Raw genomic sequence first — 14,676 nt, 5'->3', positions numbered from 1 at the left:
ACTACGGTCACCTTTGAAGTGTAACGTTTTCTATAAATTAAGGTTTGATTGCTTTATTGGACGGAGTACTGTATATATCCCCTACAGACCAGGAAATGCCATGTGATGCCCCAAGGTGAGCTGGAAAGTGTCCCTGGGGAGTGAGTTGACCGGGTGACCTGAGAAATCAATGGATGGATGGAGGATTTCTGTACAATTTCTGTACAGGTAAAAAATAAAAATAAAAAAAACACAAAAGGTTATCCGATATCAGAATTTATTTGAGAAAACACTGATCTTACATGTGAACAAATAGTTTTGAGTTAAATGTATACAAGTTGTCATGCAGGTCATTTTGAGCTCCAGAAAGGCAACATCATATGGTGCAGACTTTTATTTCCCCCGAAAATAAAGAAATCGAAACAACCTTAAAGAACAATCTCCAGCATCACAGTCAGGTGTTTATATTTTCCATATATTAGATTTGAGTATACTTGCCTCTAGATGAGCAAACGTGTGAACAACTGATTATATTCCCATTCTCAAATATATTTCAGAACTAAATTGCAAATGCTGGCAAGCAGACTTAAACACTTTGGAAACCGATGCTTTGGAGGTACGTGGGTCGTTGTTTGGGTGAAGATCCGTCTGTAATCAGCTTGTGATGAGAAACCATGACTGATAAACTGGAAAAGCCTGAATCTAGCAGCCGGCACTTTAAACTGACTACAGAATCTTTGACATGAAATTAAAATATATCCTCCAAATGCTGCAGACGTAATGCTGTTCAAGAGTAAAAAAGATGCATTAGAAAGAAATATAATAATTTAAAAGATTAATTTGAGCCAATTAAGTAATTTTAACTCACAAATGATCAAAACGATGAGTGTTACGTTTACTGAAAGCATTAATTAGCCATTTGCAGCAATGGATTTTATCAGAAATCTTCCCTTGATCATCTACTTGGCCTCGATATTTATTTTTTCAGATATCAAAGAAAGCAGCATTTATCTGGGTCTGTGTTAATACGGGGGTAAATACGCTAATCTGGATCTCTGACTGCTCGGTTATAACACTTCAGTGTGATCTCATAACTCTTTTCCTCTGTTTTTGTCAGCAAAAACAGTTTTCAAGTCTTGGCTTTGAACAAATGGACTCTTCTTTTTTTTTCAGAAAGTGACCTTTTCTTGAAATTTCATTCCTCAAGAGTCAGATAAAACGGATCTGCCTTTTTTTTCCTGACTTTTTTTTGACGTGGTTCTGTGGAAAGCTATGCCGTCGCTGGACTCAAAGCAATCCAGCGGTCCCATACTCAGTTCATCTCAAGTCTGCATTTGTCCAATTCCCTGCTCTTTAAATATTTGCAATTGAAATCCAGGCCCCGTTCCAAGGTGCAGTGACTGGGGACATTAGATCAAAGCTATCATAAGAAAACTGCATTAATCAGGATTTTTTCCAGGCCACCTTGGGCCTTGGGAACTCCTTTTGAATCATTAACACCTTTCGCCCTGCTTCTGGAATGCTTCTCAGACGATTTCCCGTCTGAACTGGTTTTGATCCACATTTGCTGTGAAGAGAAAGTCTCCACAAGGAATCCTGCCCTGCAAAGAAACAGGTTTGTCTCAGTTGTGCCTCAGAGAGGCAACAAATGGCCTTCCGTCAGCAGCATGACAATAAGTACAACTGAAAGGCTGTGATAAGGAATCACGAGGACTGAAGTCTCGCTTGTCTTTTTGGGCCATCGGTGCTTATGTTGTCCCTTTGCACGGCCCCGGCCGCTGCTTCAGTGTTTTCCTCTGTGGGGGGGTATTGCAGCCATGTCCTGGTGGCGCCGTGTCCACCTGCAGTCTCAGTAGCTGTATTTCTGCACCTCTGTCACTGCAGACGTAGCTGTATTTGGCAGAAAAAGCGGTTTTGGTGGGATCTGCGGCTTTAGGGACACCGTTCTCCGGACGACTGCCGCGCGCTGCGCGTGTGGCCCTTCGCTGTAACTGTGCTGCCGCGTCAGACAGGCGCTGGCGACGGACGCCCGCTGGCCCTCGTTGTTGCTGCTGCTGGTGTTTGCATTAGCCGCCGAAGTTGAACCCGGGTGGCGGTTGCTGCTGCTGTTGTTGTTAGTGTTCATCCTGGCCAGAAAGTGCGCGTGCGTCCCCCGTTGGTTGAAGCTGTGATGGCGGGGAACAGCGCCACCGGCTGCGCCCATCTTGATGAGGGAGTGGCGCTGAGACTGGTGGCGCGTCACCGGGACCCCGCCCCCTCCGGGCCGCTCCGGGATCACCTGCTGTTGGAGCGGCGTGGAGGCAGAGGAGGAGGACGAAGAAGGGATGGAGGTGGAGGAGGTGGGGTTGTTTGAAGAGGAGGATGAAGACGAGGACGTGGCAGAGGATGAGGTGGAGTTTTGAGGCGGTGGATCCAGGCGTTTGGGGACGCCGTCCCTCGGCAGTGTGGAGGTGCTGTAATAGGAAGTCGGTTCTGTCTCCGGGATCTGCTGCTGGTGATGGTGGCTGCTGCTGCTGCTGCTGTTGTTGTTGTGATGGTTGCTGTGGTGATGGCTGTGGTTGTAGTGGTGTGTTCGTGTCTGGCTGTGTTGAGTGTGATGATGGTGCGTGTGATGGCCATTATGGTGCACTCCTCCAGAGGAGGACGGTCCGGGGAACAGCGAGGACGAGGAGGTCGACGTGAGGACCTTGATTCCACCGGTTCCTGACGCGCTAACCTCATGGATGTGTTTGAGCAGCTCATCCAGCGCCGACACATCCACCACTGTCTGGGGGAGGGACTGCTGGGAGTGGTGGTGATGTGGAACGCCGCCCCCTCCTCCTGCCGTGGCCGCCGCTCGCTCGTCATTTGGGATTTTTCTCTCCTCAAGGAGGTGCAGCGAAGTGGATGAGGCGCCCGCTCCATGGGCCGCCCCGTTGCTCAAGCTGCCACCATTGTGATGAGAAAAGGGAAACACTTGCTGACTCAAAGAATTGCCGACAACAGCCATGAAGCCCTGACTGGATTTGGAGCAGCTGGGCCCTGACTTGGGGTTGTTATCCTTGGCGTTGTTGCAGTTCTGGTTCTTCTCGAACTGATGGTGCCGCAGCGCCTTCATGTTTCTGAAGGGCAGCTCTGGGGTGGAGTCAGGCGTCGGCAGGCCGGAGAGTTCGCCATCACCCTGCGAAAGAGACTAAATGGAGGTTAGACCCATACATCTCAATACATACTCAGCTAAAAAAGGGATCATTTTTATTTGAAAAAGAAGCTTTAATTCATCCCAACCTAAAGATATGGGACAAATGCTGCCCCATGTAGGATTTTCAGAATCAGAATTAGAAATACTTTAATAATCCCATAGGGAAATAAACAGGGAGTGCAGTATTTAAAAAAACAAATAAAAAAACAAACAAAAAAAAAACTGGATGATTCTGTACTTTAAGGGACATGTGAGCATTCTACCTGCAGCTTTCAATAATATAATCCAATTTTGAAGATCATATTAGGTCATTTAGGGACAAGCTATAGCTACTTTGCTTATTGAGAAGTTGGCAACAATGCACAGAATCTCTTGCGGTGTGAGAGCTGCTTGCAAAATAAGTGAATGCCATTGAATGTAGAGCTCTCCTTCCACAGTGGCACTACTGTAATGCACTTGTATCTACAGCGCAACTCTCAATGTGTTAATCTAGTGATAATTTTATTCTGAAGTGAAGTTGCACACTTTAAACAAGTCTTATGCCACTGTAAATATGCATAAATTGTAGTTTGCAAATTTGTTCAGATACTTTGCAAACTGCAAACATTTTCTGCACCAACAAGGTAAAGTTTCCCATTAGGATCCTACGTTGTTAAGGGAAGTTCAATGCTTTTGATGTAGTGCATCAACTGTTGCTGTGTTTATTGAAGGGGAGGGAAACTCCTAAGTGCATCTGCTTATCTTTTAACATACTGTATTATCCCAAATAATATGTGATTATTAAAGTTCTCAATCAATGCAGACAAAATGCAAAGACTGCAGAAGATTTTTGGGAAGATTTGCAGGTACAATTGTGGAAAAGCCATCTCTCTTCACTCGGTGCCGCCTCCCAAGATCTCCTACCTGTGAGAGATTGAGGTCAGGGTCTCCCAGCTGCAGGCCCTGAGTTCCAGGGGTGTGAAGGTGGGGTTCGGCCCGCCCGTTGGGGATGAAGGAGCTGTACATTTTCGGCGTCGACACGTCCAGTTTGTCATCCTGGGGAAAGACGAAATAAGGGTGAATTTTAGTGGTTGTGCGCAGTTTAATGAGGGACTTGTTTAACTGTATATTTCAGCAAATAGGTCAGAGTTTAGCAGCAGCTCAGAGACGGTTTCTCGCTGAAGGACATTTGGAAAAATTATGGAATAATAATGAAACAGTCAGCTGTAATGACTGAATAAAACACCAAGGTGAATCTTATTATGCGTTTCCTCAGGGTGAGGAGGAGGAGGAGGAAAAGGGAGGCGATGAATATTAATGTCCCTTCTAAAAATTCAGGCAGTTATGTTGCCGCCTTCTCAGCTGCATCCTAGAGCCTAAAAAATCGGATTGAAATGTAATCGAGCAGCAGCGATGAGTGCATTTAAGTCTGTCAACCTTGCGTTTTCATTTAACTTCAGTCTCGAAGCATCTGCGACTTAATTTATATTAATGTGCAATTCAGCATCTATATAGCATCCTATAAGTTAAGTTTGTGGAATACTGCTACCTTAATTTGGAATAAAATCAATCAAGGACATTTCAGAATGTGAAGATTAACAAGATCATCTCCCTCTTTTCCACAAAATGTGGTCCACAAGGATACTTATCTTTTATTTTTAGGTTTATGAGTTTAAAATGCTGAAAGCTACCAGTGCTTCATTATTTAAACACATTCCATTTTCAAATAATAATCTTTATTTGTTATTTCAGCTTTTTCTTTTTGGAGATTTTTCATGGCTCTAGCGGCTCGCTTTTTAACACAATAGGCTGACAGAAAAGGGTGTGGACGAGGGGGAGAGACATGCGGCAAAGGACCGCAGGTCGGAGTCGAACCCGGGTCGACCGCGTCGAGGACTAAGGCTTCGGTACATGGGTCGTGCTACCCGCTGCGCCACCAGCGCACCAGTTATTGCAGCTTTTGTACATTCAAATTAATTTTTTCCTCTGCATTTACCCTATTCCTTTCAGGGAGCAGTAGGCTGCCACTGCGATGGACCCGGGGACCATTCTGGGGTTAAAGGACTTGCTCAGGCACCCAGAGTGGCAGCCTGTGGGATTTGAACCTGGGAACTTGCAGCCTTCCCAAGATGCAATAGGCCTGCTCTAACCACTAGGTCACCACTCCGGTGAGAATTCAAGGAGAAAAACAAGTTTTTAAGACCTTCTGCGTCAGTGTTTTACGTGACTAACCTTCGGCTGCCCGTCCAGCAGCCCGTTCAGCTTGGCGAGCGAGCGCAGCGACAGGGCGTGCGGCAGTGATGCTTCGGGGTCCTTCCCCAGCCTTCTCGCTCGGTGAGCTGCGCTTCGGCTGCAGTAACACGACACCAGGAAACCCGACAGGATGGCCCCCAGAAAGAATGCCACAAACACGCAGGCGATCAGCAGGGTGTAGTGGACGTTGGCGCTGGCACGCTGGTCCAGTTCAGGCGGACGACGGACGCCTTAAAGGTGATCGGAGAAAGGAGAACGGAAAGGGGTCTTTTAGGCTTCGAACTATATGTAAATCTAATTCAAAGCATGCATTCGGAAAATATATCTAATATTCAAGTCATGGTGATTTTGAGGGCTTTTTGTAGAACCACTGTCTTCACCTCCTTATGATAATGTCAATTTTTCATTTCAATTTTATTTCTACAGCACCAATTCACAACACATGTCCTCTCAAGACACTTTACAATTGCAGATAATGACCCACTCACTACATTACATTTGGCTTTTTTTCTTGGTAATTTACAACAGTAGTAGCAGTGCTTTAAGCGGAAAAAACAAGTGCTGGTACTCATCTGTTTTTTTTTTTTTCTGGTGGCGGGCGGAGGGTGGGGTGTTATATCATAGTTATAGTAATCATAATATCTGTATATTTAAAATAAAAATGTTTAAAGCATATTATATATAAGCAATACAAAAATATTTGCTCCAGAAAGAGATGGACATCTCTCCAGTCTCCCTTCTATGAGTCCAATGTATAATTGAGTAGTGAAAAAAAAGTTACCTAAGCTACAGGTGATACTTTGACAAGTTGATGAATGAAAAAAAAGGTTGACAGCAGAAATGTTACAGCACTGAGAAGTAATTATAGCAACAGCAGTAGCAATAATACAAAAAAGAAAGGATACACTCTCAGTATTTTCTAGGGCATAATTATTTACCACATTTTTCAGACCATAAGGCACACCGGATTGTAAGGTGCACTAAATATTCTTCCCAAGGGTGTAATATCACTCCACCCCTTCATCTAAACAGTTCTCTCCTGAGAGAGAGCTATCTGTCTCTGTCTGGAGAACAGAGTAGTTTGGCCCGCCCTATGTCCAGCTATTCGGCTCAAATAGTCAATCACATGGCAGCAACTAATCACCTTTGTCATTTCAACTTTGTACCTTCCGATGAAATGTGTCTTCTGCATTCAACCCATGTCTTAGGGAGCAGTGGGCTGCCACTGTGCGGGGCCTGGGGAGCATTCTGTGGCTAAGGGTCTAGCCTCTCAGTACCAACTGATCATTGTTTAAACACAACTGCCTACTTCAGGGTCATTGCTGACCATGTCCATCCTTTTAAGACTACAAATGGCCACCTCAAGCAGCATAATGCCCCACGTGACAAAGCTGAAATCTAGCAATGCCTTCTTGAACATGATAAAGACTTGTTGACCCTGGTGAACCTATGCCACAAAGAATTAAATGGTAAATGGCTTGTACTTGTGTAGCGCTTTAACTAGTCTTGACGACCTCCAAAGCGCTTCACACTACAGTTCAGTCATTCACCCATTCACACCCTGACGGTGGTGAGCTATGTTAGCAGCCACAGCTGCCCTGGGGCAGACTGACAGAGGCGAGGCTGCCATACACCGGCGCCACCGGGCCCTCTGACCACTGCCAGCAGGCAATGCGGGTGAAGTGTCTTGACCAAGGACACAACGACAGAGTCGGATCGAACCGGCAACCCACCAGTTGCCAGACAAGCTCCCTAACCTCTGTGTCACGTTGCCCATTAAGGCGACAGGGCACAATGTCAAACTAGGTACGAGCAAGGTGTCCTTATTAAAGTGGCAAATAAGAGTACATTGACTGTCTGGCCCAGTCCTGAACAAGTAAACTGTTGACCACACAACCCCACACAGATCCGTTGCCCCGCAAACTTCAAGATAACTCAAGATGTTTAGTTCATCCTTCACTGATCTCATGCCGTTGCCTTAAAAAATGGACTTGCTCAGTTTAAATGGGTGGTCATAATATTATGACTGATCGCACATATTTGTTCAGTAGTCGTGTGTGTGTGTGTGTGTGTGTCTGTGTTAGTGTCAGTGTATGAGAGAGTGTGTATGTTTGTCTGTAAACAGAGTTAAATTAAATGCAAAACTTGATTCCCTGCCAGCGGGCAAAGGCTTCTTTGGATGGATGAGCAAATATTATGCTGATGGTAAGTTGACAAGAGAGTTTAAGAGGAGGAGAAAAGAAAAAAAAACAGATGGACGAGAGGTAAAACCAAGGTGAGATGGGTGGAAGAAAGAAACGAGCGAACGACCGAGACGAGGATTAGACGTAATGAGAAAGAGGTGCTTCACAGGTGAGAAATCTGGATGACAGAGGGGCGAAAAAAAAAAAAAAGACAAGGAGGACACGAAGGTGGGATCTGAAGGAGGGAGAAAAGGAGAAGAAAGAAAAGGTAAGTGATGAGATGATTGGAGAGCGGGAGGCAGCGGGGCCGACAAAAGGATGAAGGGAGGAGAACAGAAGGCGGGGGAAGGTGTAGACGAGCGGAGATGAAAGAGGGAGTTTATTGTTTGGCAGTGTTCACCTCATCAGGTTCAGATACGCCATCAAAGCCTCTTTGATACAATGACTCATCAGTCTGTCCAGCAGTGACGCGCACACCAACAAACACGCGCGGCTCCGGATGGAGCGACAGGGCATCAATTCTGCTGCGATCAATACTTGGATTACATACCGTTGAGATTTTTTTTTAAAGGCAAAATAAAAAACAATAAATTATAGGTTTATGGGTGACAGAGTAGGAGCGGTGTCTTGCACAGCCTTTGGCCAAAAAAACACCTGTAACGTGTCCAGAAAGGGTTCCTAGTGCACCAGAAGCTACACTCTAACAAATAGAGTGATCAATCACAGGGGCTGATTACCTCTGGTACGGCTCCGTTGTGTCATTTTTCAAGCCCACTAGATGCGGAAGAAAGCGTGCTTCAGGAGTGCGACTAATACGTCTAATAGATTAAAGTTTTGCGGCGTAAAGGGCGATATTTATCAGTGCCATTTCAGACAAAACTTTCAAAGTTGTTGATCAGTTCAGATGTGTAATGCACTTATTTTAGTACCTGTGTTTTTGGTATTTGTACGGGTCTTCCAGTTTGTGGCTTACAAAACTGGATAAACTAATAGTCCTATTAAACCAGGGCATACTGACAACAGCTTCAACAATTAAGCTGTTTTTTCCCCCCTGCATTTAACATTCAATGTTCGACACGGCCAATAACTAAATTCAGATTTCTGTCAGTTATGTCCAAAACTGTGATTAAACCTCTATTTTGAAGTTTTTTTTTTAAAGCATCCTGTTAAATATAAAGTTTAAAATACATCTCATAGTTGTTCTTTGCTGAATAAACCAGCTATGTAAACTTCTGGGACCTGTATCTGCTACTGTGAAGCATTTCTTGGTCATTTCTGAATAATGTTGCTGTTCTTTAGCCACTCTAGCTGATGAATACCATGCCTTTCTCCATGTCTTTTCTTGTAATAACCTCTGTTTTTGTTTCTGAAAGCTTGACTGATTACCAACTTACATTAGCATCGTCCTGCCTCACAGTCCCAGCGACAGTCTCCCAGCAGACAGCTGTCCAGCCAGAAATTGATTGCTTGATTCGTCTTTCTGACACCCATTTGTCATCAAACATGGCCATTTCTAAATATCGTGACCTGGTATTTTAGACAAAAGTGTCTGACGTTCTGGTTCAATTTTCCACAAGGTAACTCAGTATTTTTTTTTTTTTTTTTGTGTGTCCTGTCTGGGAATGTAGCATTGAGAATTGTTGTCTTAGTGCCAAAGGGAGATTTTACTTTCACAAGTGGAGCCTTACTGTTTTCGTCAATGTCAAATGGGGCATAGATTTAGATATGCAAAAAGCTTTATTAGATTTTATGCCGGGACTATTTCATGTTCAAAGAGAAGAGAAACAGATGAGACAGAATGCTAAATGGGAGAAAAGATGAAAGAAAAAGAGGGGAGGAAAGGGAGAGAGCAAGAACCATTTCCACATAAAAACATTTATTTCACTCGCTTTTGAGTAAATGCTCTAATGTAGAACTTTTTTATCACAGACATCTCCCTTTATGAAATGTAAAACAGTAAAAAAAAAAAATAAAATAAAAAAAAAAAAAATATATATATATATATATATATATATATATATATATATATATATATATATATATATATATATATATACACATACATACATACATACACACACACATAAATACATATATGTTTACTATGCCTCTTTTAGATGTGCACCTCCTGCACATAAAGGGCTCATCAGTAATATTCTCAGGGTGTCTTGAGTACAGTAAGAGCTCTTCAACTGTGACGTTTCATACCGACCATGCTTGAATTTGTACCTGATTTCTCTACTCTAAAGCTTCAGTAGGCAACTTTTGTAAAAAAAAAAAACAAATAATAAAATAAAACAAATTACATATTTGTTTTATTTTACATATTTGTTTTATTTTATTTCACTATGTCCTTACAGTATAATGTGAGACAGATAATCTGCCAGTGGTCCTACACCTCTCTCAGTCAGAAGCAGACAATCAAGAATTGTTGGCAAATATCATGTTTTTAAAACCATCCATCCTCACATTCAAATACTTCAGCTGTGGTCTGAATTCTTCAACAGAGAAGATCAAGAGACCCCCATGGTAACCCATTATCAGCAGCCTCTGAGACCGTGTCTTTTTCATGCCGATTAGATGTAGCCTTTCCCAACCTACCCCTACCATCTCCCACAGTGTTCCACTCCATTCCCTTCGCCATTGTTTGTACTTTAATGGTGGAGATACTATTACCTAGGGCAAGAAACTTTTCGATTCCCAAATTTCTTTAAAAAAATCTCAGCTACAGTTGGGCTCACAAAACACTATAAGCGAGCACACGGCAAACACTTTGATATCTAAAATAAAGTCCGTTGAAACTTCACAGTCAGCAGCCGCTTGCCGCTTTGCTGTGTCCTTTGTTTCCACACTAAGAAGGAACCGAGCCATCGGTCAGATGAAGTCTGTGGGCAAATCCCTCTTCATTACTGGCAGAAGACTTTTCCCACTGACGCTAATACATTCCCACGAAAAAATAAAGTTTAATCAGGACAAGGTTCTGATAATGGGGGCCGGTGACTTGTGTGGGTTAATAAACACAACAACTGCACATTTAGACTTGTCCACTAACAGCTTTGGCATCCTTCATTTGGACTACAAAAAAATAAGCTACAACTGAACAAAATGGTGGGATTGCTTTACTTAGATGTTCCGCAAACAGAGCTGTGACGTAACAGCTACGAAAATGCAACAGAAAACAGAAAAGTCTGAACGGCCTGAGAAATGTGACCCAAAAAGAATCTAAAAGATATCTAAACAACACTTTGGAAAACTAAATTCAGCAACGGTACTTCCAGAGGCCCCAAGAACACACGAAAAAAGTTATTTATGGGCTGAAAAAGCAGATTTTGCATGTCATGCAATCTGAAAAACTAAACTATGAAAATCATATTTTTTAAGTAACAGTTTTTTAAGCGAAGAACTTGTTAGGGTGAAATTTAGAGATCATTTCTTTATAATATTTCTGATATAATCTCAAGAGTTTGATGTGCTCAGTAAAGCCCTTTAAAATGTACTAGATAAAATGCTACTGTGTTTAAAATAAACTCCTGTTCCTTTTGACTATCCTAACAATATGAGAAACTTTACTTGTAAGTATGTCCCTGTTTAGACTTGGCAGGAACAGGCATCCAGAGGCCAGCTGGTAGAAATTAGTGTGGCCATTTTTCTAAGCAGTTAAGTTTTTGCATTGAAAAGAAACATATTTAGTGGAGTTAAAGTTCCAGCTAAATCCCTGTTAGAGATAAATTGCCCAGACTGAGTTCATGTCCCTGAAACCCTGATCAAAGAGGCCAAAAATACTCCAGAAACAAAAAAGCTAATTCCATGCCCTTCACTTTTTGCCATTAGGGGATTTTATTCCCCGCTCCCCGATGGTGTGGGACTCAAAGTGGCAACCATCTGAAACCTCAAAGCCGGAGTGGCCTCTAAGCTTCTGAGGCTTTGCTTTGATACAAGAAGCCATGGAAAACACGAGTCTTTTTACGTAAAAGTACTCTTGAAATAGAGCAAGCAGTCATTACACATTGGGGCAAGAATTAACATACTCAATGTGCACAGGCACAAACACACATCCCATGTGTTTAAAAGAGACAATTTCATGTTCGCTATTTGCACTCTTTCATCTCCGTCCTTCAGTCTGACAGTTAAAAATAGGATGATGGAAACACACAGAGAGAAATATTATGCTAATTACAGCCCAACGTGGAAATGTTTCATTCTATGCCCCGTATTTCTTTTTTTTCCCCCTCTTCTGTCAATTTGAGCATTTCACTTTCTTTGCTGTCAGCCTAAAATGTTCAAGTTTCTGGCATCTGGGGTGAAAACTTCAGGGCGATATCCTGACTTCTCCCCTTTTTCTGTCACTGTTCTTTCTCATTCTAGGATTTACAGTATTCTGTAAGACTTCCCCTTCGGTGCTTTCTCAACCTACATCTCCTCCATCTTTCATCTTTCTTCCTCACATTCACTTTTTGCTACCTCCCATCTCTGCAGCCCACTGCTTGTTACCACCCCGCCGTCTGCTCTTTCTTTTAGCTTCAGCTGAAATCAATAGAGTCTGTCTGGGAAGGTCTAATTAAATCAATCATACAAATGAACCATATAACTAGATTCAATGAAAAGCCATGAGGAGAATTATTAAAAAGGATAAAAGCTTCAATAAAGACAGGTTCAATAAGCTGTAAAGTAGATTTCTACCAGAAGGCAGTGCAAAGTGTTTTGCATGAGACAAGGACATTAACACAATATCTGGGAGTAGGTGGGTCACAATGTGGGAAAATGTTCATTCAAAAAGATAGTCAAGTTTTGTTTATGCGGTGAGATCATTCATTAGGAACCTTAGGCATCATATTCCTCATTGCACACTTCCACAAATCTGGATTTCATGACAGAGGAGCCATTGCTAAAAGGTTATAAGATGTCTACAGAGGTGATTTTGTCAGAACATACCGAAAATAAAACTTTTGGCATCATTGCAAAATGCAAAAGACGATCCTGCACATCACCATGGACCCACCATCCCTGCAGGGAAATACGGTGGTGGCAGCACCTAGCTGGATGATGCTTTTCTCAGCACGGTCAGTAAAGCTTGTGGAGTATGGATCCCCAGAGCAAACGGGTCAAAGGCTGCATAAGACATCAGCCTGGGGCAAATACTCAAGCTTCCAGTAGACAAGGATCCTAAACAGAGACCCAGAGCTACGATGGATTGGTTTAGATCAAAGCCTATACATGTGTAAGAAGGTCCTAGTCAAAGTCTAGATCTGACTGAGAATCCATAGCAATGGTTGAAAAATGATCTCAACAGACCTTTTCCATCCCATCTGACTGAGCTTCCGCTCTTCTGTAGAGATGAATGGGCAACAACTCCCAACCTTTTAGAAGCACAAAGCTGGTAGAGACAAACCCAAAAATATTTGCTTTAAATTCAGCAAAAGTTGATTCTATAAAGCCATGACTGAGGGGCCCTGAACACAGATGCTCATCGCACTGCTCTCAAAACCACTTTTCCTCCATTGTGTTGAACTCTCACATAAAAAAAAACAACAAAATACTTGGAAGCTTGAGGTTATTCCATGACATAATGTGAAAAAGTTCATGCAGTATGAATACTTTTGCCAGACACTGTACATCGGTGCATAAAATACCGGTCGGGTCACTTTAAATCAGAAATAAAAAACGGCATTTTATTGATGTAGCATAAGTTTTGCAACGTTATATCGGGGGGGAAAAAAGAAAGAGAAGAAAAAGAAATCAAAAGAAAAGTATGACTTTAAGGCCAAAACAGATCCTCTGAACTCTGGAGTCAAAGCTTCAAATGGCTCTCTTATTTGCATGCTCTCCTGCCCACTGGCCTCCCATTGGTATTCACACGAAGCCAGACGCCGGTGACAGAATCCGTACAGAGCGAGGCAGCGAGCAACAAGGATGCCGACACAAAAACGAAGCGACGCCGGGATGAAGGCGATTGAGGGAAACACAGCTAGGAATCAAAACAAAGGAGCGAAGAACAATAAAAAAAAAAAAAATGTGGGAATAGGTGTGACGAAGAAACAGGAGAGAGCTTGTCAAGTCTGACTTTGTTCTTTTCCTCTGAGAGTGGTGGTCTCTCTTTCACGCACACACAATCCTGTCCCCTTTAAAGGTCGCACAATTCACACCTGAAACACTGCAGGTGTGTGTCAGGGGGGGGGGGGGGTGGGTGTGTGGATTAAGAGCGAAGCATTTTACTCTGCCGACGCCTCAACGTTGCTGCTCCTCAGCTCTCTAGCACTCTTTAGATTTTCATTTAGTCTCCAGTGTTCATTATTTAAATGAATGAAGTGTCACATTTATGAGCCGCTTCAGGGTGTTCAGCAGGCTGTCGCGTGGGCGGGAGGTAAACAAAGAGCTTTGGCACTCCGCAGCGATCTTCAGACAGCGGTGAAATAGAAGGTGTCACTGTTGTTTCTGTTCAACAGACCTGGGCTGCTGATGCAGAAAGGCAGACACTTCTACGGCGGAGAAATGATTTAAGCACCGATCACCTCGATGACGTGCCTAATAAACTGAGAACCGGGCGTTTTAGACAGCCGACTGATCCCTGTGCTTTTTGCACAAAACCTGCAAAAGAAGGCATGCGCAGAAAAGGCGATTAAGCAGCGGGGGTTAAACCATTCGCTCAATGTTTTACTTTTCTTTTAACCACAAAAACTGTTTTTTTTCTGTGCATTTTCAATGTTCATACAATTTAACTGCCTCTAGGTAAGTTCAAGCATTTGCCCTTTGAAACCCAAGCGTTCCCATGTTATTTCCATTTGTAGTTAAGTATTTTTGATTTTGGTCATAAATACCCTGAAATCTTACGTCTAGTTTTTGTGTTGCTGCTTTTTACTTTCTGCAGACTTTGTTTCTATTGACCCATTGTTCTCAGGTTTAGCTGTCTGTATATAAATATGCAAGATTATGACATCCTATCAAAGAAAATAACCAAGCAATGGCCAGATGAAATAGCTTTTCTTTCTGTTACATAACCACAGTAAAGACGACTATGAGGTCATTTTATAAAACTCCTTTAATTTATTAAAGCAGGTAGGGAATGTGGATCCTAATTTATACTCAGTTGGTATGAAATGTCTCATG

General features: G+C 42.8%; 1 protein-coding gene across 5 annotated transcripts in view; it reads right to left on the bottom strand.

The window, feature by feature from the left end:
- Positions 1–239: 239 nt before the first annotated feature.
- The window catches only part of LOC105918472 (semaphorin-6D), a 206,955-nt gene continuing 192,518 nt past the window's right edge, over positions 240–14,676 (bottom strand). For 4 of the 5 annotated variants that reach the window (XM_036145464.1, XM_036145462.1, XM_036145466.1 and 1 more), the window contains 3 exons: positions 5,369–5,619; positions 4,061–4,192; positions 240–3,151 (listed from right to left, as the gene is read on the bottom strand). In XM_036145464.1, the coding sequence (XP_036001357.1) occupies positions 1,829–3,151; positions 4,061–4,192; positions 5,369–5,619 (1,706 nt within the window). In that variant the 3' untranslated portion in view covers positions 240–1,828. The remainder of the gene's footprint in view (positions 3,152–4,060; positions 4,193–5,368; positions 5,620–14,676) is intronic. The other variant, XM_036145465.1, reaches the window with a different exon arrangement.

This window comes from Fundulus heteroclitus, chromosome 13 (genome assembly GCF_011125445.2).
Source record: "Fundulus heteroclitus isolate FHET01 chromosome 13, MU-UCD_Fhet_4.1, whole genome shotgun sequence".
Lineage (NCBI taxonomy): Eukaryota > Metazoa > Chordata > Actinopteri > Cyprinodontiformes > Fundulidae > Fundulus > Fundulus heteroclitus.
The sequence above is the reverse complement of the archived record's forward strand: the minus strand, read 5'-3'. Positions and strand labels throughout refer to the sequence as shown.